This window comes from Pelophylax lessonae (assembly GCF_965119305.1).
Source record: "Pelophylax lessonae genome assembly, chromosome: 3".
Lineage (NCBI taxonomy): Eukaryota > Metazoa > Chordata > Amphibia > Anura > Ranidae > Pelophylax > Pelophylax lessonae.
The window spans coordinates 36,738,265-36,761,872 of NC_138770.1; the positions used below are offsets into that span (position 1 = coordinate 36,738,265).

At 44.9% G+C, this 23,608-nt stretch overlaps 1 protein-coding gene and 1 pseudogene across 2 annotated transcripts in view; both read right to left on the reverse strand.

Annotated features, from left to right (window-relative positions):
* The window catches only part of LOC309550282 (uncharacterized protein), a gene marked incomplete at its 3' end in the record, with an annotated part of 308,158 nt that overhangs the window by 102,069 nt on the left and 182,481 nt on the right, over positions 1-23,608 (reverse strand). The window contains exons 9-10 of the mRNA XM_082250687.1: positions 3,366-3,593; positions 2,826-3,032 (exon numbers count right to left, since the gene is read on the reverse strand). Coding sequence (XP_082106813.1) covers positions 2,826-3,032; positions 3,366-3,593 — 435 coding nt within the window. The remainder of the gene's footprint in view (positions 1-2,825; positions 3,033-3,365; positions 3,594-23,608) is intronic.
* On the reverse strand, positions 9,853-13,496 carry LOC309549982 (annotated as a pseudogene). The gene is made up of 2 exons: positions 12,587-13,496; positions 9,853-10,026 (listed from the first exon to the last, which is right to left on the reverse strand). The product of its transcript is annotated as an uncharacterized misc_RNA (transcript).

Below are 23,608 nucleotides of genomic sequence, written 5' to 3' on the forward strand. Positions count from 1 at the left end.
AGTCTGAAGACCGCCATAATTGGGTTAATAACTCCTCCCTCACTATCACTTTCTGTTTAAGGTTACAAAGTTTGAGGATGTTATCACATTTTTATTAACATGTAAAAGTCTGTGCTCCAATCAAATAATCAGATATAACATGTCCAGCTGGTAAAAAATGGGTGCATGAGAAGTAATGTACAACTTATTATAAAGGATACAAAAGTTAAGACTATACAGTATCAGAATGATGTAATGTACAACATAGAGTATACAGTATAGTGCAGGGGTCAGGAGTATGTAATGTACAACATAGAGTATATAGTGCAGGGGTCAGGAGTATGTAATGTACAATATAAATTATACAGTGTAAGGATCAGGACTCATAACATTGGTATTCAGTAATCAGTGGAAACTTAAATGTTTACATGAGACAAGTTGTAGAGGTCCCACTCCGCTGCCTCCCATCTCCTGAGACTGCAATCAGTGACTTGGGTCTGAGACTATACAGACATATCCCTCCACCCGGCACAGCCAGCAAAACAACAGAGCAAGTAACCCCGGGAGAATTGTTCTATCAGAGATCTTACTAGACCCGGGCATGGAGCAGAAGATCCAAAACACATACCCCAGGTGCCTAGGTCTAGTAACACCTATAGTGAAAATAAACATTTGCTGCCAGCTGCACCCAAGAATCTCCATAAATCCAGTCTAGATACATACATTGTGTCTGCAGCACAGAGAAGGAAGATTATCCGAGAGAAATACAGGAATACAGGATGGGGAACACAGCTCAGGAAAGTGACCAGGGGATTACAGGCTGATGTCATCCAGTCCCCACCCTACTCTGGACCAATCAGTGAGCAGTATGGGTGGAGGAATGTATTTAGTGTTAATGACCCACCTGTGCTGATCTCTGTAGGAGTGTCCTCCTCTATAAATGTCCCCTTTATTCCATCCTCCTCCAGAGACCGCTGATCATCCCTCACATACATCTCTTCTTCTGCTTTACCCTCAACTTTTATATCTATCAGATCTTCCCCCTAAACCAAGAAAATGAGAGTGAATATCATCTGTAAAATATAAGCTTTATTATTGTGACACCAAACTATGGAGTGGAATAACATCCTTATAGGGTGTCTCCAACTTACAGGCCGACCTCAATGCACTGTTTCATTGGACAACTATGTGGCAAATGAGGTTTAATGTTGATAAATGTAAAGTTATGCACTGGGGGGCTAAGAATGTGCATGCATCATTCATGCTGGGAGGAGAACAGCTGGGGGGAGTCAATGGTGGAGAAGGATCTGGGTGGTCTGGTAGATGAAAAATGTAACAATAACATGCAATGCCAAGCTGCAGTTTCCAAAGTAAGAAAAATCCTTTCTTGTATAAGAGAGTAATGGACTCCAGAGAGAGAGATATCATCTGCACAAATCATTAGACCTCATCTGGAATATGCAGTTCAGTTTTGGGCACCAATTCACAAAACGGATAATCGGGGAACTGGAGAAAGTGCAGAGAAGAGCAACCAAACTGATAAGAGGCATGGAGGAGCTCAGCTATGAGGAAAGATTAGAGGAACTGAATTTATTCTTTCCCAAGAAGAGGAGATTAGGCTCCATTCACACTTGTACAACTTCAAAGTTGCACAGACTTTGGAGTGCACTTTTGATGCAACTTTGACAGTATTTTGGATGGGTGCAACTTGGAAACGACTTTGGCTTTGACCAGTGATAATGGACAACTGTTGCACACAAGTTGTATTGTATTACATTCAGGTAAAACTTTCATGCAACTTCTGAGGGTTAACAATAAAGTCAATGGCTCTCAAGTTGCATAAAAGTTGAACCAAAGTGAACTATTTTAAAGTTGCTGCAACTTTAAGTTGTGCATATATGAAAGGGTATCATTGGAAAACATGGGGAACAACTTGTCATCAAACTTTGATGTCCAAACTTGTATGACAAGTTGCACAAGTGTGAAAGGAGCCTTAGGGGGATATGATCACCATGTATAAATACATAAGGGAGGATGTGATCACCATGTGTAAATACATAAGGGGGGACATGATCACCATGTATACATACATAAGGGGTGATATGATCACCATGTATAAATATATAAGGGGGATATGATCTCCATGTATAAATACATAAGGGGGGGGGGGGGTATAGTCTCCATGTATAAATACATAAGGGGGAGGGGGGGGATATGATCACTATGTATAAATACATAAGGGGGAGATGATCTCCATGTATAAATACATAAGGGGGGATATGATCTCCATGTATAAATACATAAGGGGGGGATATGATCACCATGTATAAATACATAAGGGGGGATATGATCACCATGTATAAATACATAAGGGGGGATATGATCATGATGTATAAATACATAACGGGGGATAGGATCTCCGTGTATAATTACATAAGGGGGGGATATGATCACTGCATATAAAATACATAAGGGGGGATATGATCACTGCATATAAATACATAAGGGAGGGATTGTTTTAAGAAAGGCCTTGATTCTTTCCTAGATAGATACACATAATATAAATGGATATAGGTAAAGTTGATCCAGGCATTATCAGATTGCCTCTTGGGGGATCAGGAAGGATTTTTTCTCCCTGCTGGAGTAATATGGATCGTGCTTTCTGTTTTTTCTTTTTTGCCTTCCTCTGAATCAACTGTGGGTATAGGATTCTATAATATATTTTTTCTATCTATTGGTTGAACTAGATGGACTTGTGTCTTTTTTTCAACAAGATTAACTATGTAACTATAAAAAATCCACACTGTCTCCACAAGTCTCTGTTTTATAAACTCCACCCCACTAACCTTATAACAGTGAGGGATGGTGTGACCTTTCTGTGTGGAATCCTGGGAATACAGAGGACGGGGACATCTCTCTGGTGGGTTCCTGGTATTAGGTGGCTCCATCATATCCTTGTGTCCTTCTGAATACTCCTTTATCACTCCATACTCCTCATCCTCCTCTTTATACTCTTCTTTAACAACAATATTAAAATCCCCGAGGTTTCCACTCTGATTATATAATAAAACATTCATTGTAACAAACATGCTGTATATAAATCAGAACTACCAATCATTTTCAATCATCTACCTGATAATGGTGAGGGATGGTGTGACCTTCCTGTGTGGAGTCAAAGGAATACAGTGGATGAGGACATCTCTCTGGTGGGTCCCTTGTATTAGGGGACTCCATCACTCCATACTCCTCATCCTCCTCTTTATACTCTTCTTTAACATTAATATTATAATCCCCGAGGTTTCCACTCTGAAAGATAAAAGAAAATGTTCATTGTAACAAACATGCTGTGTATAAATCAGAACTACCAATAATTGTCAATCATCTACCTGATGATGGGGAGGGATGGTGTGATCTTCCTGTGTAGAATCCTGGGAATACAGAGGATGGGGACATCTCTCTGGTGGGTTTCTGTAGCTGGATGACTCCACCATGTTGTCCTGATACAGATATTTGTGTTCTTTTAGAAACTCTGACTCCTCCATCACCCCATCCTCATCATCCTCCTCTTTTATCTCTTCTTTAACCTCAACTTTAGAATCTCTCAGGTTTCCACTCTGAATATATAATAAAAATGACATCAATGGTAACAATGCAGATAATGTACAGATCCTAATAATGCTATGCCATCTACCTGATGATGGTGAGGGATGGTGTGACCTTCCTGTGTGGAATCCCGGGAATACAGAGGACGGGGACATCTCTCTGGTGGGTTCCCATTACTGGATCCATCTGTAGGAAACACACACACTGACTGAATACATTGTTTCTATGTGTTTATCAGATGATGGGGGATATAGGTGGAGCCTCCGTACTGCTCTCTCCTTTACAATAAAGTCTCCTCTTACCTGGTGATGTGAGGGGCGGCTGATTGTCCATCATGACGTTCTTGTAGAGATCCTTGTGTCCTTCTAAATACTCCCACTCCTCCATGGAGAAATAGACAGTGACATCCTGACACCTTATAGGAACCTGACACACACAATGATACAGTCACCATCCAGACACATCCCTTGTCTGTTACTGGATAATGTCCCAGAATTCCCGGCACCACTCACCTCTCCTCAATGATCTCTCTGGTGACTTCTAAAATCTTCTTTGTATTTCTTTATTCTATCAGGGAAGGAGGTGGAGGCAATGTGATGGTCATATCATCACCAAGCTTCACAGGAGGAAAACTCTAACACAGCACAAATAGTAAACATAAATGATTTTCCCAGAATCCTCCTCACCTCACCATTCAGGTCTCCATTTGATTAAAGCCCCACTAAAATGTATAATATACCCACACAGGGCCCAACACTACATAGGTAGAAGGAATTTGGTGTCATTATACACAACGAAGAACCAACGCCCTGTTTTGCTTGTGAGGATGCAAAGGGTCCGCCCACATCTTTAAACCATCTAATAAAAAGAATAGATCAAGACTGTTCCAGACATTGATTCATTGACGAAGGAATGGGATTTCTTCTTCAGTTCCAACGCTGATACTGCCCCCACTCTGACTGTGTGGGAAACCTTTAAGGGCCATGCTCGCATGTTGTTGTTGTCGCGCATAGCTCGACATCGCAGGGCGTCGTGGACTGACCTGTGCGCGGCTGAACGGCAATTGGCTGACCTGGAGGCCGAATATGCTAACTCTCCTATACCTGACGGGCTCGCCCAACTTAAACTGAGGACTAGGGCCCTGGACCAAATGTTCCAGGAACGTGCCAATCATAAATTGTTTTTTAGCAGACAGCGTATATTTGAGCACGGTGAGCGGTCGGGTAAATTGCTGGCCTATCTGGCGCATATGGACACCAGACCACCTGTGGTGATCATGCTTCATCCTTCGGTGCTGGGGGACTCCCCGAAACCAGCGGCCGTGGCGGAGTTGTTTGCCTCTTATTTTAGTGAGGTTTACTCCTCCAGGGTGGACTATGACCCCCTGGAACCAGCCACTCTGCTGGATACCCTGGACTTTCCCACACTGACCCATGAACAGGTCACGGTGCTCGAGGCCCCGATTTCTCAGGATGAAATAGTCTCTGCCATTTCCTGTTTTGCCAGGGCTAAAGCCCCGGGATCCGACGGTCTCCCTATCGAATTTTATGCGCAGTATTCTGAGACATTGGCCCCCCGTCTGCTCGCGGTGTTCGAGGCGGCCTTTAAGTCGGGCTCCCTCCCTGCCTCGATGTGTGAAGCTTTGATCATTCCGCTTCCTAAACCTGGTAAGGACCCCCAGTATCCGGAATCCTATAGGCCCATCTCGCTGTTACAGTGTGACGTGAAAATCATGGCTAAAGTGCTTGCTCTCAAGCCCCGTACACACGTACCGATGGTCGGCTTACAAATGTTCCTCTTTTCTCCCCGGGATGTCGGTGTCTGCTGAAAAGTGCAAAGACAGCACAAGGACAGCACAAGAATTTTGTCCGCCGACTGCAGAAGTGATGTCATGTAATGGTTAACTTTCCCTGTGTTTTCTATTTTCTGAGCATGCCCAGTCTTGCAAATCTGCGGTCTGTCGGCCGAATTGTGTACTGACAGGCGAACAATCGTCCGTTCTGGTGTCGGCATACAAATATTTTCATGTTTGCACGAAAGACTTTTGTCCGCGGATTGTGCGCAGACATCTGTCGGAGGCACCATACTAACACGCGTACAATCGGCAGATCCTTCGTCCACCGACGTTTGTATGCCGACGATCGGTACGTGTGTACGGGCCTTCAGACTCAACAAGGTAATTCTATCCCTTGTGCACCCCGATCAGACAGGATTTATGCCGGCCAAAAATACGGCCTTTAACACCAGGCGCTTGTTTATGAACCTACAAGCCCCTCATGACTGTATGGGTACCAGGGTTGTCGTGACTTTGGATGCTGCTGAGGCCTTCGACTCTGTCGAGTGGTCGTACCTGTGGCAGTGCCTACGTAAGTTTGGGTTTGGCCCGAGGTTCATTAAATGGCTTACCGTATTGTACAGTCAACCCCGAGCTCGGGTAGTGGCCAATGGCTGGACATCTAGGTCATTTCCTCTTTCCCGTGGTACACGCCAGGGTTGCCCCATTTCCCCACTGTTGTATGCCCTGGCAGTTGAGCCTCTTGCAATGGCTCTTCGAGCAGACCCCGGCATTCAAGGACTCCGCTGTGGTGACCTGGAGGAGCGCGTTGGATTGTACGCGGATGACATGCTCTTATACCTGGCGGACTCCGGGTCCTCGTTGCGGTGTGCCCTGCAGATCATACAGCAGTTTGGGAAATTCTCTGGTCTGATGGTTAATTGGGACAAATCCCTCATCCTTCCTTTGGACAGTTTCCCCCCGGGGGCTGATCAGGCGTCGCTTCCCCTGTCGCGAGTGGCGGAATTTAAACATCTTGGGGTCCGGGTGACAAGTTCCCTCACAGACTTCATACCTTTGAACATTGAACCGCTTTTTGACTTCGTTAAGGACAAGACGCAAGTTTGGGCTCGGCTACCACTGGGGGTTATGGGCAGGGTGGGCCTGGTGAAGATGATCCTGCTTCCCAAGATCCTATATCTGTTGTGGCACTCCCCAGTTTACATTCCATACAAGTACTTTATGACTCTGGAGAGCTTGTTGAGGTCATTCATTTGGGGCTCCTCTAGACACAAGCTGTCTTGGAAACACACTCAGAAACCCACTAAGTTGGGAGGTATGGCAGTTCCGGAGCTGGCAAGATACTATATAGTAGCCCAATTGTCGCATTTCTTTCACTTGGACAAACAGGACTCGAGCAGGTATATGGCAATGGTCTGCAGGGGTCTGGAGTCGCGACTCCCCCACCCGTTCTGTGATATACTTAGAGGTATCGCGGGGTCTGTATCCGCGGCTCCCCGGGGCAGTCTTGTTTCATCACAGGCGGGTCTGGGATTTGGCGATGTCTAGAACCGGGGATGCGACTTTGCATTCCATGACGCCGTTGTGGTATAACCGTCAGCTCCCGGAGCTTCTTCATATCCCTGACCCTGAGGTATGGATACGTTATCACATGTTGTGTCTGCGGGGTCTATCAAGTCCTTCCACCTGCTCCGGGAGGAATTCCAACTCCCGGATTCCATGTATTTCTATTATCTACAGCTATCCCATGCCCTGAGAGGACAATTCACCCCTGTGATCCCTGTCCTACCATCGGTTGACATTTTAGAGGTGATTAGGGGCCAGGAGCACCGCAAACTCATCTCGTTGCTGTATGAAATGTTGGGCACTAACATGGTCTGGTCCTGCCCGGCCGTGCAGGGGTTCTGGACACAGGTTGTCCAGTTCCTGCATGACCGCATGGGATGCCCGATCACACTGGACCCCAAATTGTGCCTCTTCGGGATATTTCCTGAGGTTGACGCAGACAAACACATGATTCAATTCCTTCGGGAAACCTTATTCACAGCTAGAAAAATGATAGCCTTGAAGTGGATGCAGTCTACACCCCTTACCTTATCAGCTTGGAAGGCGGCAGTTGGTGCCACCCTGCCCTTTAAGAAGGTCATGTATGTTAATAGGGGTTGCCCCAAGAGATATAACAAGATATAGGATAGGTGGCTGGAGGCCCCCCGACACATGCGAGTCTTAGGAGAAGTTGGGTGTCTTGTGCCTTTGTCATTATGATGCAACTGTTCCGCAGAGTCTGCGCCCATGTTTTGCCTTGCTGGAGTTTCTAATACTGTTCTGACACGGCGGTGCTATATTATTTCCCTATTTTTCTTGTTGCAACCATGCTCTTTGCACAGTGTGAATTTTTGAAATGTTTGACTTTGTGGTATTGTACTTATGCAACTTTCTGACGATGTTTTTTGTTGTATGTTTATATGCAGTGCTTAACTCAATAAACGTTTTTTTGGTTTAAAAAAAAATAAAAAGAATAGAGCCAGATGGAGGGACATTGGGAGGAGCAGCTGCGAGGTCAGAATGATGTCATAGGATTCTCTGATTTCTGGATGGAGGGACATTGGGAGGAGCTGTGAGGTCAGTATGATGTCATAGAATTCTCTGACTCTGGTTGGAGGGGCATTGGGAGGAGGAGCTGTGAGGTCAGTGTGATGTCATAGGATTCTCTGATTTCGGATGGACATTGGGAGGAGGAGCTGTGAGGTCAGTATGATGTCATAGGATTCACTGACTCTGGTTGGAGGGACATTGGGAGGAGGAGCTGTAAGGTCAGTGTGAGGTCATAGGATTCTCTGATTCTGCTTGGAGGGACATTGGGAGAGGAGGAGGAGGAGCCAAAAGAATAGAGCCAGATGGAGGGACATTGGGAGGAGCAGCTGCGAGGTCAGTGTGATGTCATAGAATTCTCTGATTTCTGGATGGAGGGACATAGGGAGGAGGAGCAATGAGGTCAGAGTGATATCACAGGATTCTCTGACTCTGGATGGAGATACATTGGGAGGAGGAGCTGTGAGCTTAGTGTGATGGCATAGAATTCTCTGACTCTGGTTGGAGGGCCATTGGGAGAAGGAGCTGTGAGGTCAGTGTGATGTCATAGGATTCCCTGATTCCCTTCTCCTAAACTAAAAGATGAACGTTGTCTTTGGGCTTTGCCAGGACACATTGTATTCCTGTGACCTCCGTGTTCTCCGGAGACTTTACTCATCACATTTTACGATGAATATCTGAGACTGGGATCATTTGGAGAAATACATTTTCAGAAGATGTACAACAAATGACATTTTCCCTCTTTCTTCCGTTTTGAATCTCATAGAATAAAGACATAAATATTCTAATCCAACCTAAATAACCCCCCATCCTCCGCCGCTAATAAAAATCATAAAATCCGTTAGTATAGACTGATGAGGTGAGAAGATGATTGGTGGGAAAGGTGACACATCTCCAAAATGAAGAGAATGTTCCGGCCCCGTAAGTGGGGGAAATGTTCTGCCCCTGAAGAGGTTAATCTAGGTTTCCACACTATATATGTGTGAATCATCATCTGCTGGAGATAAAAGACGTCACAGTGACTATGGAGGCAGAGGACGGACATGACGGGGGGGGGGGGATTACTGGGTGTAAATAGAAAATAAGATCTTATTACCTCCTCTGCTGGCACTTCCAGTAATGTTTCCTCTCCACTTTGTACCTCATGGAACTTCCTGTCTTTATTCCAGACCACTTCCTGTCTGCGCCTGACATCACTTCCTGTCTGTATTCCATAGAGTCTTCCTGTTTGGGTAGAAGTGAGATCGCCACCTTGTGGAGCTCAGAGGAACTGCAGCCCTGAGAAACATCTTATAGTGTGAACACGGCCTTGTGCTGTGTGTGTATGTACTGTATATCCTTATAGATGGGTCATCTCCACTCCCACCAAGGGGGAGAGAAATATATTACTGCCTAGTCCAGTATTTCTCAGCCAGAGTTCCTCCAAAGCTATTGTGGAGCCACTTATTAAGAGGGTGATGGAGGTCTGGTGAGCGCACAATCTGAGTTTGAGCACCAAGAGAGCACGGGATCAGTGTTTGGGGAAGAAGGTGTTTTGTAGTCCACTAAGCACGGTTTGCTGGAGCATATACTGAGATGTGGAGGAAGAAGCTCTGGAGGGTTTAAAGGAGACGTTGGATGGATTTTGATGTAACTTTATGGTTGATCACTGGATACTGATGAGGTGAAATGCATCAATGATTTATTACAGATGTTTTTACATCTTTTACTTTGATGAAAAGAGGGCGGGATTTATGGATATAAGGGGAGGGGTCATTGTATTTATCACCCATTTCCCGATGCTGGACAATGCAGGAAGCTGACACTCTATAAGAAGTCTTGTCTCTGCCAGCTGGGGAAATAGCGAGTGGGAAAACTAGTTGTCGAGGATTTGAAAAGTAAACTCATTCATTCACTTCATTGTTCCTGGTCAGCTGGGGAAATATTAACTCCCAGACCTTCCCAGCCAGAAAACTGGTTGGAGGATTGGAATAGTAATCTCCTTCATTGTTCTCAGCTGGGAGTGTCTGGGGTTTCATTGACTTGTACCCAACTTCATTTCCACAACAAACTCTTCTCTAGGAATCTATGAATTGAGAGATAAATTGTGTCTGTGGCCCCAAAACCTCCACTGGGTTTTTTACTGACATTTTGTGTTTCCTAAACCATTGCGCTAGTATCGTGTGACATCAAACATTGGAACTACCACCATTTTATTATTTAATAGGGAATTGGGTGCTAACAGGCTGAAGGAGATCTGCTGAGACATAGGAAGGGAAATGGGTGCTAATAGGCTACAGGAGATCTGCTGAGACATAGAAAGGGAAATGGGTGCTAATAGACTGCAGGCGATTTGGTGAGACAAAGAAAGGGAAATGGGTGCTGTAACGGAACCATGACCCACACTGTGTTTGTGGGCTTCCGCCATTATACAGCTTCCTTAGTCTTGAACATAAATATGAGATTTTCCAGCCGCCCCCCATACAAAGCTAGCCAACAACTTAGCTTGTTCTGGAACCTTCTCATTTATTGAACAGTCACACAGAATTTATATACAGCATGGACATCCCCCTTCTGATCAGATTATCACACACAGGTCAGGGGTTGCCTGATTACATTATCATATGCAGATTAAATTGTATACAGAAATAGAATTAACCTGAACTAATTATCTAGCCATCTGGACAGAAACAACATGTGAGTTCATTAACAATGGGTCAGACAGGCTTAACAGAATACACATCACACCTCAATACACAGACAATAAAAAGCGACCGCCAGTGACAGACTATCTGTCTCTGACATTGAGGTACAATACACATTATCAGACGTGTAAACAAAGAACCCTTTTTAAGCAATCCAAACCATATTCTCAGTGTCCATTAAGTATCTTTTGCAAAGGTTAACAAACCTCAATCAGGTTCAAAATAGATTTCTTGCTGCTGGATCTGATTAAATAGGTAATTAGAGTGCATGCACGAGGATATCATAGACTGACGCATTGTTCAGGTAAATGATACTTCCTGTTTATTTCTAATGGACAGTCTATTATATAGTCAGTAGGCGGTGTCATATGTTAGTACGTCATAAGCATAATACTGATTATTTGCAGCTTTCTGATTAGTCAGGTCCATTATAAGGTGGTTCCTTTGGAGTTCATGAATGTTATCTTCTCTTGAAGGCACTGTGCCAAGGCTCCATCTTTCTTCTCACATTCCATCTCGGTGGGCGGGGGGAGTAGGTATCTAGTAACGGCCATTTTGAGTAAGGACGACAGAGAAAAATATATGTACAGAAAAACAGACATTTTGCTTAATTCACAAGTCTTCATCACATTCCTTCACAAGCCCCCTAAAATGGCTATATTTCTTCTGTCCCTCATACTAAAGTGCCTACTCACCTGGCCCATACTCCTCCGGAACTTTTTTAGGGCTGTACATAGAGAAGAGCAGTAACTGGTTCACTACCCCCTTGATACAGCCTGGAGAGGGCAGTCAGGTGCTATCTATCCCTTTAACCCTATAGAACTGTGAAATTATGAACAGGGAGTGACTGTAGAGGGGTGAAGGGTTTGTCCTCTTCCATCATAAGGCAGTCTTCTTCTTCTTGGTGGAGAAATGTACGTGTGCTATTGTTTACAGCTTTGCTCATTAGCTTCTTTACAAATGGTAGAATACAGCATAAAATCAGGGCTAAAAGAACTAGGATTATCAGTACTGTTACTCCTACCTGGGCGAGCGCCTTCTGCCACCCACTCATCCAGCTAAAATATTGATCCCAAGGATCTGTAATACCTGAGTTCTTCTTCAACTCAAACGACAGATCTTCCAATTTCTTGATAGTTAGTGTAACCTTACCATTTGGACCAGTGTTGTCAGGAATGTATGTGTAACAGGTTCCCGTTTTTTCTATCATTTTACAGACACCTCCTTTCTCAGCTAACACCATGTCTAAGGCCATCCGGTTCAGGAATGTCATATAGGAAGTGGGGGCTAACTGGTCAGCAATTCAGAAAATACTTGAGAATGGATATTAGTTAAGGCTTTAGACAAATATGTAACATAACAAGTTAACATATCAGATTGTAACTGTGACTGCTGTGGGGAGTAACAGCCAAGTCTGGGGGCTGAACCAAACAAAATTTCATAGGGAGACAGGGCATGTTTCCCCCGGGGGGGGGGGGTGTCTGACACTGAACAGGGCAATAGGCAAACTGTCTGGTCAACTCATGTTAGTCTCTTGGGCCATCTTTAACATCCTGTTCTTAGAATCCCATTCATCCTTTCTACCTTCCCACTACTTTGAGGGTGGTATGGGGTGTGTAAAACCAACTGAACTCCCAGTGCTGCCCAAATGTCTTTTGTTAGGGTGGCTGTAAAAGCTGGGCCCTGATCGCTCTCTATCACCTCTGGGACCCCAAATCTACATACTATCTCACTAAGTAGTTTTTTCTTTTTAGCCGTGGTTTTAGTTGTCATGTTTGTGACTGCGTAAGGGTTTTTCCAAATGTTTCTGCGGTGTCTTTTCTGTCCTCTTTGTCTTTCGTATTCTGCTCCTTTGTCGATCCATTCCAGCTTTCTTCTGTGTGAGCCGCCTTTGCATAGAGGCTAGGTATAGTCTGTCAGATGGCACATGCACTGCCAAAGGCATCTGCACTGGGGATTCACTCTGCTCTTCAGCCGCTTCGGCCGTATTTCGTTGGTTTGTTGCTGCTTGTTTAGCCGCTTTATCCGCCAAGTGGTTTCCCCTTGCCACTTGAGAATTCAGCTTGCCATGTGTTTTAACCTTCAAGACAGCCACTTGTTCCAGTAGGAGTAGTGCATCCATTAAATCCTTGATTCACTGGTGTTACGGCCACTGTCAGGAACCCTCTGGCTCTCCAGATGATACCAAAATCATGAGCTACTCCAAGGGCGTATCTTGAGTCTGTGTAAACGTTGGCTCTTTTGCCTTCTGCTATCTTGCACGCTGCAGTGAGGGCTTGAAGCTCTGCTTCCTGGGCAGATACAGTTGGTGGTAATGCTCCAGCTTGTAGGATTTCAAATTCAGAGGTCACAGCATAACCTGTGTGGTACTTGCCTCCTTCATCTGCATATCTAGAGCCATCCACAAAAAGTGTGTAGTCAGGGTTTTCCAGAAGAACTTCACTCACTGTAGGGAGATATGAGGTTTCCAAGCGCATCATTTCAAGGCAGTCATGTGGAGTGTCATAGGGGTCTCCTACTTCACCTTCTCCTTCTCCCCCCTTGAAAAACAGCAGAAGGGTGGCCGGGTTGAGAGTGAGACACCTTTGGAGGGTCACGTTGTCAGGAAGTAGGAGGGAGATTTGCAGCCGTAGATGTCTGGCTGTGGACAGGTTTCGGAGTTGCACCTGATTTAAGATGGCAGCAATGTCATGTGGTGCCAGAAGAAGCAGGGGGTGTGCTAAGACAAGGTCTGAAGTTGTGTCTAGGAGTGCTTGGGCAGCGAAGACAGCCCTTAGACAGGAAGGACCACCTCTAGCCACGGGGTCTAGGCGGCAAGAGTAGTAACCAATGGGTCTAGTCCGTCCTCCATGTTCCTGAGCCAGGACCCCTGTGGCGTGGCCATTCTTCTCCGACACAAACAGTCTTGGAACACCACTGTATTTTCTCTTTGGAGGCCTTACAGCCTTGTTCTGCAAGGTAGCATAGTAGACTTTCCGAATTTTCTTCAGCAGCGGGGTAGTCATCTGTAAAGAGGAGAAGAGTCACTGTAGGGTGTTCCTGTTGCCAGGTATCAAGGACGGGGGTTATGGCTTTGGCAAATTGGCTTGTAAATCTTGGACCATTCTGTATTTCACCTTTTGGGATCCGTTTCTTCACTGGGAACAAAGGTGTTTCATTCAGAAGTACAGGGTATCAAAGCACCATTAGACACAAGGGTCTCAACCTGTTTTGAGATAGCTTCGGATTGAGCTAACTTCAACGGGTGCAGTCTCTCTGGAGACGTGGTTTTCTAGGTAGGAGTGCCCCAGGTTTTAGTTGCACCATGACTGGCGGTACTTTTAAGTGATCAATGTCTTCCGGTCCTGTGGACCATAGGCCTGCAGGGATCCTGTCAAGTATTTCCTGTGGGATTTAACTTGGTGTTGTCGCTGAATGGAGTGTCAACATGAGCGGTAGAGAACACAAGGCAGATGAGTCTTCTAAGGATAGGGGAGTATGTAGCTTCACTCCTTCTGGTGTGAAAATGATGGAGGCCTGTAGTCTGGACAGTACATCAGCTCCTAGCAGATTCAAGGGGCATGTAGAAGACACCACAAATCTGGCAAGCAAATCGGGAAATGTCCCCACTTGGAGTGGCTCAGTAAGAGGACTAGGTACATTTCTTGTAGCTGTACTATCCTATGGTATAGGGGCATTGGCTGTGTTTCTGGGTCAGGCAGACTTGTCATTAAGGTTGCTGTTTGTGATGGGGTTAAATCTTTGGGTGCGCTTGTCACCTGCAGTTGGTCGTCCCAGTCGGATGTGTCTTCATCACTAGTATATTGGACCTGTAATCCAGGGAGGATGGGAGTGTTAGAACAGGGAGAATTGGATATAGACCTTTATTAGGCCTTCCGGGTATACCAAGATGGCCGTCTGCAGGAACTGTACTGGGCGGGGCAAGAAGTGAAGACATGACTGCACCAAGATGGCCGTTTGCAGGAACTGTACTGGGCGGGGCAGGAAGTGAAGACTTGACTGCACCAAGATGGCCGTCTGTAGGAACTGTCCTTGTGGGTTGTGTTTGAGTAGGAGTGGTGTGAGGATGATGGGCGGTAGATGGAGAGTAAGGACCCTCCCCGTTATCTCTCCAGACGCCATGATAGGGCGGAGGCTTATTGGCTTTACAATCGACTTGATAATACTCATATATTATGCAATTTCCAACCTTGATCGTCATCTTTCTTAGCTTCTACGATCCATCATTCGTTATGCAATTTCTTAGCTGTTCTCACACAACATTCCTTTCTGTTCTGTTATCAGCGTATGCTGCTACTCCTACGGTTGCTCTGCAGCCTGTCAGCACTTTTGTTTGTTTGAACTCACAAACTTTCCCTTCTCCGGTTTGCTAATATGCTGACCCATATTCCTCTCCCCCCCTTCGGGCCATCCAGCTAAAATGCAAGGTCCCTCACTCTTTTCTGTTCTTCTGCCGCTGTCTCAGCTGACGGCCGGAGGGGGCAGTACTGGCAACTAATCGCTTAACTTGATTTAAAACTTTTGGCTGTGTGCCAATTTTCAAAACTCAGACCAGGGGTGAGCAGAGCTGACCAGAGGTTCCCCTCCTGCAATAGAAGATGCCCCCTAAATATCTCTTAAATATTATAATCAGATAAAAAGTTAATCTGATTTGAAACTTTTGGCTCAGTGCCAATAGGGTTCATTGGTCACACTAATTGCGGTAACCCTTTCTGTCCAAAAATAAATTCTATAACTATTACAGGAACAAAGATATTTACAGTTGAACCCCCCCTTGGCAAGTAGCCAATTTTCAAAATTTTGCCCCAGAGCTCCCTTTTACATAGGGACCCATTTGCAAAATGTAAGTTCTCATTATCTCTAATTCTATAAAAAATAGCCTCAAAACATCCAGCCAACTACGGCAAACTGTGTTTCCTGTTAAAAAACTGTTTTTTATTCACTAGTATCACTCTTCCCAGAGGTTCCTATGCTTTATACACAAATGGTTAAATGGCAAAACTCCAAAAATTCCATAAAAAAAAGTAATACAGTAATTGCATATATGTGGTAATGCTGAGACCGATTGTCCTCCACGCTCCGCGCAAGGAGTGACCCCCTCCCGCTTTCTCACGAGAAGAAAAAAAAAGGTATGCCAGCTGCGAGCGGGGGAGGGTTTACCAGATAACAGTTCAACAGTGCGAGTCTCAGAAGGAAAAAAAAACTGTCAGGGACGCACAGAAGAGAAGGAGGGGGTTGAACTGAAAAAAAGACAAACTCAAAACTTAACCCCTTCCTCTCTCTGTCTCTCTCTCTGTTGCCCGTAGCAACCTCAAACCTGACTGGATTTATCTGTGCAACAATGTACGTTTTATTTCACAACACACACAGAACAAAACATAACTCCTGTCGTCTCTCTCTCTTGTCATGTGACCTCAACAGGTGAGATTAACCCTCAGGGGTACCTTTAACTAGTCAACCCCCCGAGTAACCGTCCCGAAGGACGTTGCAAATATCCGTCCTCTCAGGACACACAAATGCAACCTTTCAGTCTGTAGAGACACACTTCAAACAAAACGACAGACACTGAGACATTACTCCTGCCTCCCTTGTTGTCGGGTATCCACTTGCAGCTGAGCTTACCCCTCAGGAGGTCACTGTAACCAGTCAACCCCCTGAGTAACCCGTCCCGAAGGACGTACATCCACCCTAGTGTCAGGCAACCTACTGCAACTGAGCTTACCCCTCAGGCGGTCACTTTAACCAGCAACCCCCTGAGTAACCCGTCCCGAAGGACGTACATCCACCCTAGTGTCGGGCAACCTCCTTTTGAGTCCCAATCACTCAGGGTGGTCTGTCTTTCAGTCTGCAGAGTCCCAATCACTCAGGATGGACTGTCTTTCAGTCTGCAGAGTCCCAACCAGCCAGGGTGGCAGACACTGAACAAACAATATACAGCCAACAGAAATCTTATGGCAGGTTAATAAAAACAGCCCCAGGTGAGGATTACCCACCTCTGAAACGTCTTTCGAAAAGCACTTGAGATCTGCGATCTGCGATTACACAAGTCATACAGTGGTAAGGTAAAAGTACCTACCGTACTCTCAGGGGTGCGCAAGTCCCTCTTGGGTCTGTTTCATCCAGTCGCCAAACCTCCTTTGCGGCTTTTTCGTCAGATGAACACCTGAAGCTCCACGTTGGGACGCCATTTGCAAAGGTTAACGAACCTCAATCAGGTTCAAAATAGATTTCTTGCTGCTGGATCTGATTAAATAGGTAATTAGAGAGCATGCACGAGGATATCATAGACTGATGCATTGTTCAGGTAAATTATACTTCCTGTTTATTTCTAATGGACAGTCTATTATATAGTCAGTAGGCGGTGACATATGTTAGTACGTCATAAGCATAATATTAGCATAATACTGATTATTTGCAGCTTTCTGATTAGTCATGTCCATTATAAGGTGGTTTCCTTCGAGTTCATGAATGTTATCTTCTCTTGAAGGCACTGTGCCAAGGCTCCATCTTTCTTCTCACATTCCATCTCAGTGGGCGGGGGGAGTAGGTATCTAGTAACGGCCATTTTGAGTAAGGACGACAGAGAAAAATATATGTACATGTACAGAAAAACAGACATAGAAAAATAGACATTTTGCTTAATTCACAAGTCTTCATCACATTCCTTCACACTTTCTTTCACGCCCAGTGAAGGTGACTACCGTCACATATCTTTCCCCCCAAAGGTAGACTAACCAAGTACCAGACCTCCAATCAGTCTGTGCCTGAGTTAGTTGGGTAACAAGTCCCAAAGAGTCAATCCATCATGGATGGATAATGTGAATCTCTCGCTGGGGAGGAAGGATGACCACCTTCTTCTCCAAACTGTGTAGCTGCTGTTGGGGAGTGATCACCACCTTCTCACCCTGGGCCTCTGAAACTGCCACAGGTGTTTGGCAGAGGTCTTGGACCCTCTGTCCAGTTGTCAGCGCTTACGCTGGAGAGGTTTCTTGTAGCTCCACAGATGCTGCTGGCAGGAAATCCTATGTCCTTATCAGTGGTGTCACCATTTGTTGCAGGCAGAGGTCAGCATCACTATGCCTGGATGCCGGCTCTTCTGCTGTAGGCTCACTGGGATGTTCCTCCTCAGCAGAAAAGTCTAATAATTCTCAAGCCTCTGGAATTGCTGAAAGTCCAGGGCACGGGCTGGTGGCACTCTGGCCCAGTGCCAACACTTTGGCGGGTGATTTATCATCCATAACATCCTCAGATAGAAAGTCAATTAAATCTGTGATCCACGGTTGGGGAATGAAGATGGCTTCCTCTTCTCCGATACCTTTAACAGACGCATTCCTCCATCCAAGCTCGTCCTGTGCAGAATTAGGTTAATCAAGGTGAGTCAGCACTTGCTGCATCCGCCATAAGACATCCACATCCAAAACCGTGGGTGCAGGTGAGCAAAGCACACTATTATTGTGCCACATTGTCGATTCTTCAGTCAGGATGTCTGGACTGTCAGCTGGTACTTCTGGATATTCCCAGGCAAAGGGGAGCCCAGACTCAGCACTGAGCAGAGCCTAGCAGCCGTCTGTAGGCAATCTCCAGCTCCCATTCCTGATTGGCTAGAAATTCCAAATCTTCCAGTGCCCAGAACACTTCCGAGATGTTCAGAATGTCTTCTCTGTGTAGCACTGCCCCCAAGAGGGCTGTTGAATATTACACCTTACGAGTCCCCTGGGTTACCATTACAACCAATAGCAGGCAACTCTGCATTTAAAGTCCTTGGCTCAAACAATAATCAGTCCAGGGGATTTTGTTTTTTTTGTATTTTATTTGGAACTGGGATGGGAGAAGGGATGAGTGGGATACTCCAAATATGAACTATGCACTAACTTAAGGTCAATGATCTATAGTGTGCGGCAAGGCCGCTGCTTCACCTTGCCACAGGAGTGAAGATAGATAGACTGTTCCTGTTTGAATATTCTCTTCACAGTTAACAACTTGACACCCCCTTTACTATCACTGCTTGTGTGCTGACACCGCTGACTCTAGCCACTGGAGTGGTCCCCTTCCTGGGCAGACCCTTTGGCAAGCTCCCCTGTACTCACAGACACTGTTTTTCCAGAGTTGCTTTGCCTTCACCTCCACAGTCAGTTTCACTGGACATCTGGGTTCAGCCACACCACTGGTTCACTAGGCCGACTGACCGTGACCACCGTCCTCAGCAAACAGGAGAAGAGACAGCTGTCACCCTCCTCCTGGGACCTGGCTTCCCGCCCAAAGACACTCTGTCACATGTGCCCATGGCTTTTATAACATGTCGCAGGATGCACCACTGTTTGTGCCAACCCACTGGGATAAAAGCCTGTGTGTCACTGGCGGGGTTTCCGCCACTGTCCAACAGGCTCCCCTATTGGATACAGTGGGGACACTCCCTCAGGCCAGATGAATCACACATGGACACATGCAACAGGCCTAACTAACAATCAAGCTCCCCTGATAAGCAGATGGAGACACTAGGCTTTTACCTACCAAGGAGGGTGCTACATCTGTAATCCTCAAATTCCTTTAACCGCCACACCAAATCGCTACCAAAGTCGGGGTCCTTGAACAGCCACTTTAATAACAGCCCCGGGCCGTCGTAGCAAAAGCCTTTCATTGGGCTGTCGTCCGCTGTCCATGGGTACACTTGGGTTACTTACCAGTGGGGGGCTTTGTAGCTCTCGTCCAACCGCATCTCCACCTGGACCAGCCTGCTTAACTCAGCTTTCCATTCCTTGTGCGGTTGTCTCCCCAAAAACACCATTCGAACCTCGTACTGCGACCAGTACCTTTCCTGGAAGGAGGGGAGGATTTTTCCCTGGTGTTGCTGCTCACGGGCTAGTGCTTCCTCCCAGAGTTCCAAGTAGATTGAATCATACCATCCTACCAGGACCTTATCTGACACTGGTCCCCTGTGCTGTATCCGCATTTCTCGCAACCTCCTTCTGAATTCCTCTTCCATGGCGGCTGATATCTGTACCTCTCCTCTTCTGCTCCCCGGACCTTGGATCCCGGTGGAGGTTTGGATGTCCCAGACTGCAGGAAGCATCCCACTGCTTGCCACGAAAGTAACGGAACCGCGACCTACACTGTGTTTGTGGGCTTCCATCAGTATATGGCTTCCTTCCATCTTAAACATAGATATCAGATTTTCCAGCCGCCACCCCCCCCCCCCATACAAAGCTAGCCGACAACTTAGCTTGTTCTGGAACCTTCTCTTTTATTGAACAGTCACACAGAATTTATATACAGCATGGACATCCCCCTCCTGTTTAAATTACCCCATCAGGTCAGGGGTTGCCTGATTACATTATCATATGCATATGACATTGTATACAGAAATAGAATTAACCTGAACTAATTATCTAGCCATCTGGACAGAAACAATATGTGAGTTCATTAACAATTAACAATGGGACAGACAGGCTTAACAGAATACACATCACACCTCAATACACAGAGAATAGGAAGCGACCGCCAATGACAGACTGTTTGTCTCTGACATTGAGGTACAATACACATTATCAGAAGTGTAAACACAGAACCCATTTGAAGCAATCCAAACCATATTCTCAGTGTCCATTAAGTATCTGTATTTCACTCCCAGTGACGGTGAGTACCATCACAGGTGCTATTAGGCTGCAGGAGATTTGCTAAGAGGTTGGAAAGAAGTAGATCTCTTACAGCTTATTACCTCCCCCTTTTTTTTCTGCAGATCGCATGCAGCCTATTAGTATCTATTTCCTCTGCTGAGAATAAAATGGTGGTGGGATTGTTTTTTTCTTTTATTTGGTTTTATTTTTCTATTAGGTTGTGTGTTCATGTATTACCCACCAGAACTTTAGGACCACCCACCAGAACATTAGGACCACCCACCAGAACATTAAAATGAATCGAAACAAATAGAAGTGTTTTATTATTGTTATTTCTATAAGAAGCATAACTAATACTTGTGCTTCAAAAGCAGTTGTAATTGTCAATTCAATTCATTGGAAAATTGCTGCAGTGCACACAGGCTACAAAATGCATTTGTATGTGGAACAATAACACAACCACCACCACTTATTAACTCCTCTCTCTCTTAGCATTGACAATGAATAGAGACAAATATCACACTAATGAAAAAGAAAAATAGATCAGTAACCGTCAAAAAGGGCAGCCTTACAATGGGGTCCTGCTGCAGTTCTTTTTTTTTTTTAATTCTTTTTATTTCAATATGTGCATAAAAACGAACATTCCAAACGTCCTTTCAACAAAGGGACAAAACAATATAAAATAAAAAAATTATACAATATCCAAATAATTATCTGTTTACTTAGTATTCATAATCTCTTTATGCCAAGGTATATCCATTTAGCTTAATTGATCGCCATTGTCCCGGTGTGCCCCAACCCCTTGCTCCATTGCATTCATAGATTTATTTCCTCATCATACTATGTGCATCCCTCTATATCCTCTTAGTTATCTCCTTATATTCAACCATTGGTTAATGTTGATTGACTCCAATTATCCCAAATTTTATTATATTTCGTTGAGCATCCTCTATGCATATACAATACTTTTTCAAATGGTAAAATCTGATTTACCGCTCTCACCCAGTTCTTAACAACTGGGGGCTTCACTTGAATCCACTTAACTGTGATTGTTTTCCTTGCCATAAACAGCGTTTCTCTAAGCATTATCTTGTGATATCTAGACCATGTTATTTCATCTAATATACCCAGCAAACAGGTTTCTGGGGTCAAAGGTACAGGCATATTCAGGACAGAGGATAATATTTGAATTATTTCCTGCCAGAATCTTGATATCACTGGACAAAACCACATAATATGTATAAAGTCTGCCCGCTTAGCACTGCATCTCAAACATTTAGGAGATGCAATGCTATCCTATTTATTTCAGTTGGTGTTTTCAAAAACGCAGCTTCTGTATCTCTACATTGCTCTTCTAGATCTTCCGTTTTGCTGCAGTTCTTTTTAGTGTAATATTTACCTCTATTGTCATTGCGAAAGCTGAAACTCAGAAAGAGGAGAGAGGAGGAGTTGATAAAAAGTGGTAAGTCTGTTATAATTCTTACACTAATGGCATTATTAGACTGTGTGCACTGTGCACATTTTTATTGAATATATCTGAGAGTTAGAACTGTTAAAATAATAAGCTGACACTGTAAATGGATTGGGTTCTTCTTATTTAGAAATAAGCATTACCCTCCTCAAGTTTTACAGTATTGGTTTATTATGCAGTGCCATACTGGCAGTGACAGTGCCTGTGCAAGTGTGCACTGCAGCTGTTCTTGGATGGTTGAGGCAGGAAGTTGTTCTGTCTGAGGATGTTTTTGTACCATTCTTTATTCATGGCTGTGTTCTTGTGAGTGAGCAGTGAGTGAGCACACTCCCTTGTTGGCTGAGAACTTAGCAACCCCCCCCCCCCCCCCACAGTGGTCTCAGGTCTCAGGAGGCTGTACTGTTGCCATGAGCATGACACAGGACTGATAAAGTGAGTGGATGCTTATTTTTTCTTCCCTGGATTCTCTGCAGCTGTTCTTGGATGGTTGAGGTGGGAGCTGGGACTGGACTGGAGGAAGGAAGTGGTTCTCTTTTGAGGATGTTTTTGTACCATTCTTTAATCATAGCTGTGTGTTAGGCAAAATTGTGAGTGAGCACACTCCCTTGTTGGCTCAGAACTTAGCAACCCCCCCAGCCCCCACAGTGGTCTCAGGGCAGGATGCTGTACTGTTGTCATGAGCATGACACAGGACTGATAAAGTGAGCTGATGCTTATTTTTTCTTCCCTGGAGTCTATGCAGCTGTTCTTTGATGGTTGAGGTGGCCGGTGGGAGCTGGGGCCTGGGAGGAAGGACGTTGTTCTCTTCTCTAAGGATGTTTTTTGTAATTTGTACCATTCTTTCTTTATGGCTATGTTCTTAGGCAAAATTGTGAGTGAGCAGTGAGCACACTCCCTTGTTGGCTGAGAACTTAGCAACCCGCCCACACTGTGGTCTCAGGAGTCAGGATGCTGTACTGTTGCCATGAGCGTGACACAGCAGGACTGATGTGAAGTGAGCTGATGTCTGCAAAGTTTTTATTTTTTTGTATTTTTATTACATTTTTATGTTACCCCTTTGGTCAAAAAAGCAATATTATTGGCATTGGCAAAACAGTTTTGCCTTAATAAAGACTTAATGACTAACTCTGTGTCTATGTATTCTAGTAGTATAGTGCTGTGCTAGTGCATGCTCAAAGCTTAATACCATAAATAATAACATATTCGTTTTTTCATTCACTCCAGGACCAGCAGTAGTATATAATGAGTTTGGAAATTGTAGAGAAATGCTTAAATAATGCATTACAATTGAACTACACCCAGTCAATTATAGATGACTAAAATGAGTTTTAGTCAACTAAAATGTAGGACGTTTAGTCGACTAAAATGTAAGATGTTTTAGTCGACTAAAATGTAGTGGAGTTTTAGTTGACTAAATACGACTAAAACTAAAACACTTGCAGAAGACTAAAATGGGACTAAAACTAAAATGCCATTTTAGTCCTAAGACTAAGACTAAAACTAAATTGAAATTTGCTGCCAAAATTAACACTGTTTGACACTACCCTGTGAGCTTGGAAATCCCAGCTGCCCTGGGCTATCTCCGTCTGACAGAGGGAACCCCATCCGGTGTTGCTGGCAACCGTGGTAACTGTGATCCAAGAGATGGGCATGATGGAATGGCAATTGAGGAGATTTTTGCTCTGCAGCCACCATGGAAGGCTCTCCCGCATTGATAATGTTAAGCGAATGAGGTGATTTTGATCTCCTGGACGCCACTGATGGAGAAACCCCACTTGGAAAGGCCGCATTTTCCACTGTGCCAACTTCACCATTGGAGTCGTGGCTACCATGGTCCCAACCACTCTTAGACACCGAGATGCTCGAAGGT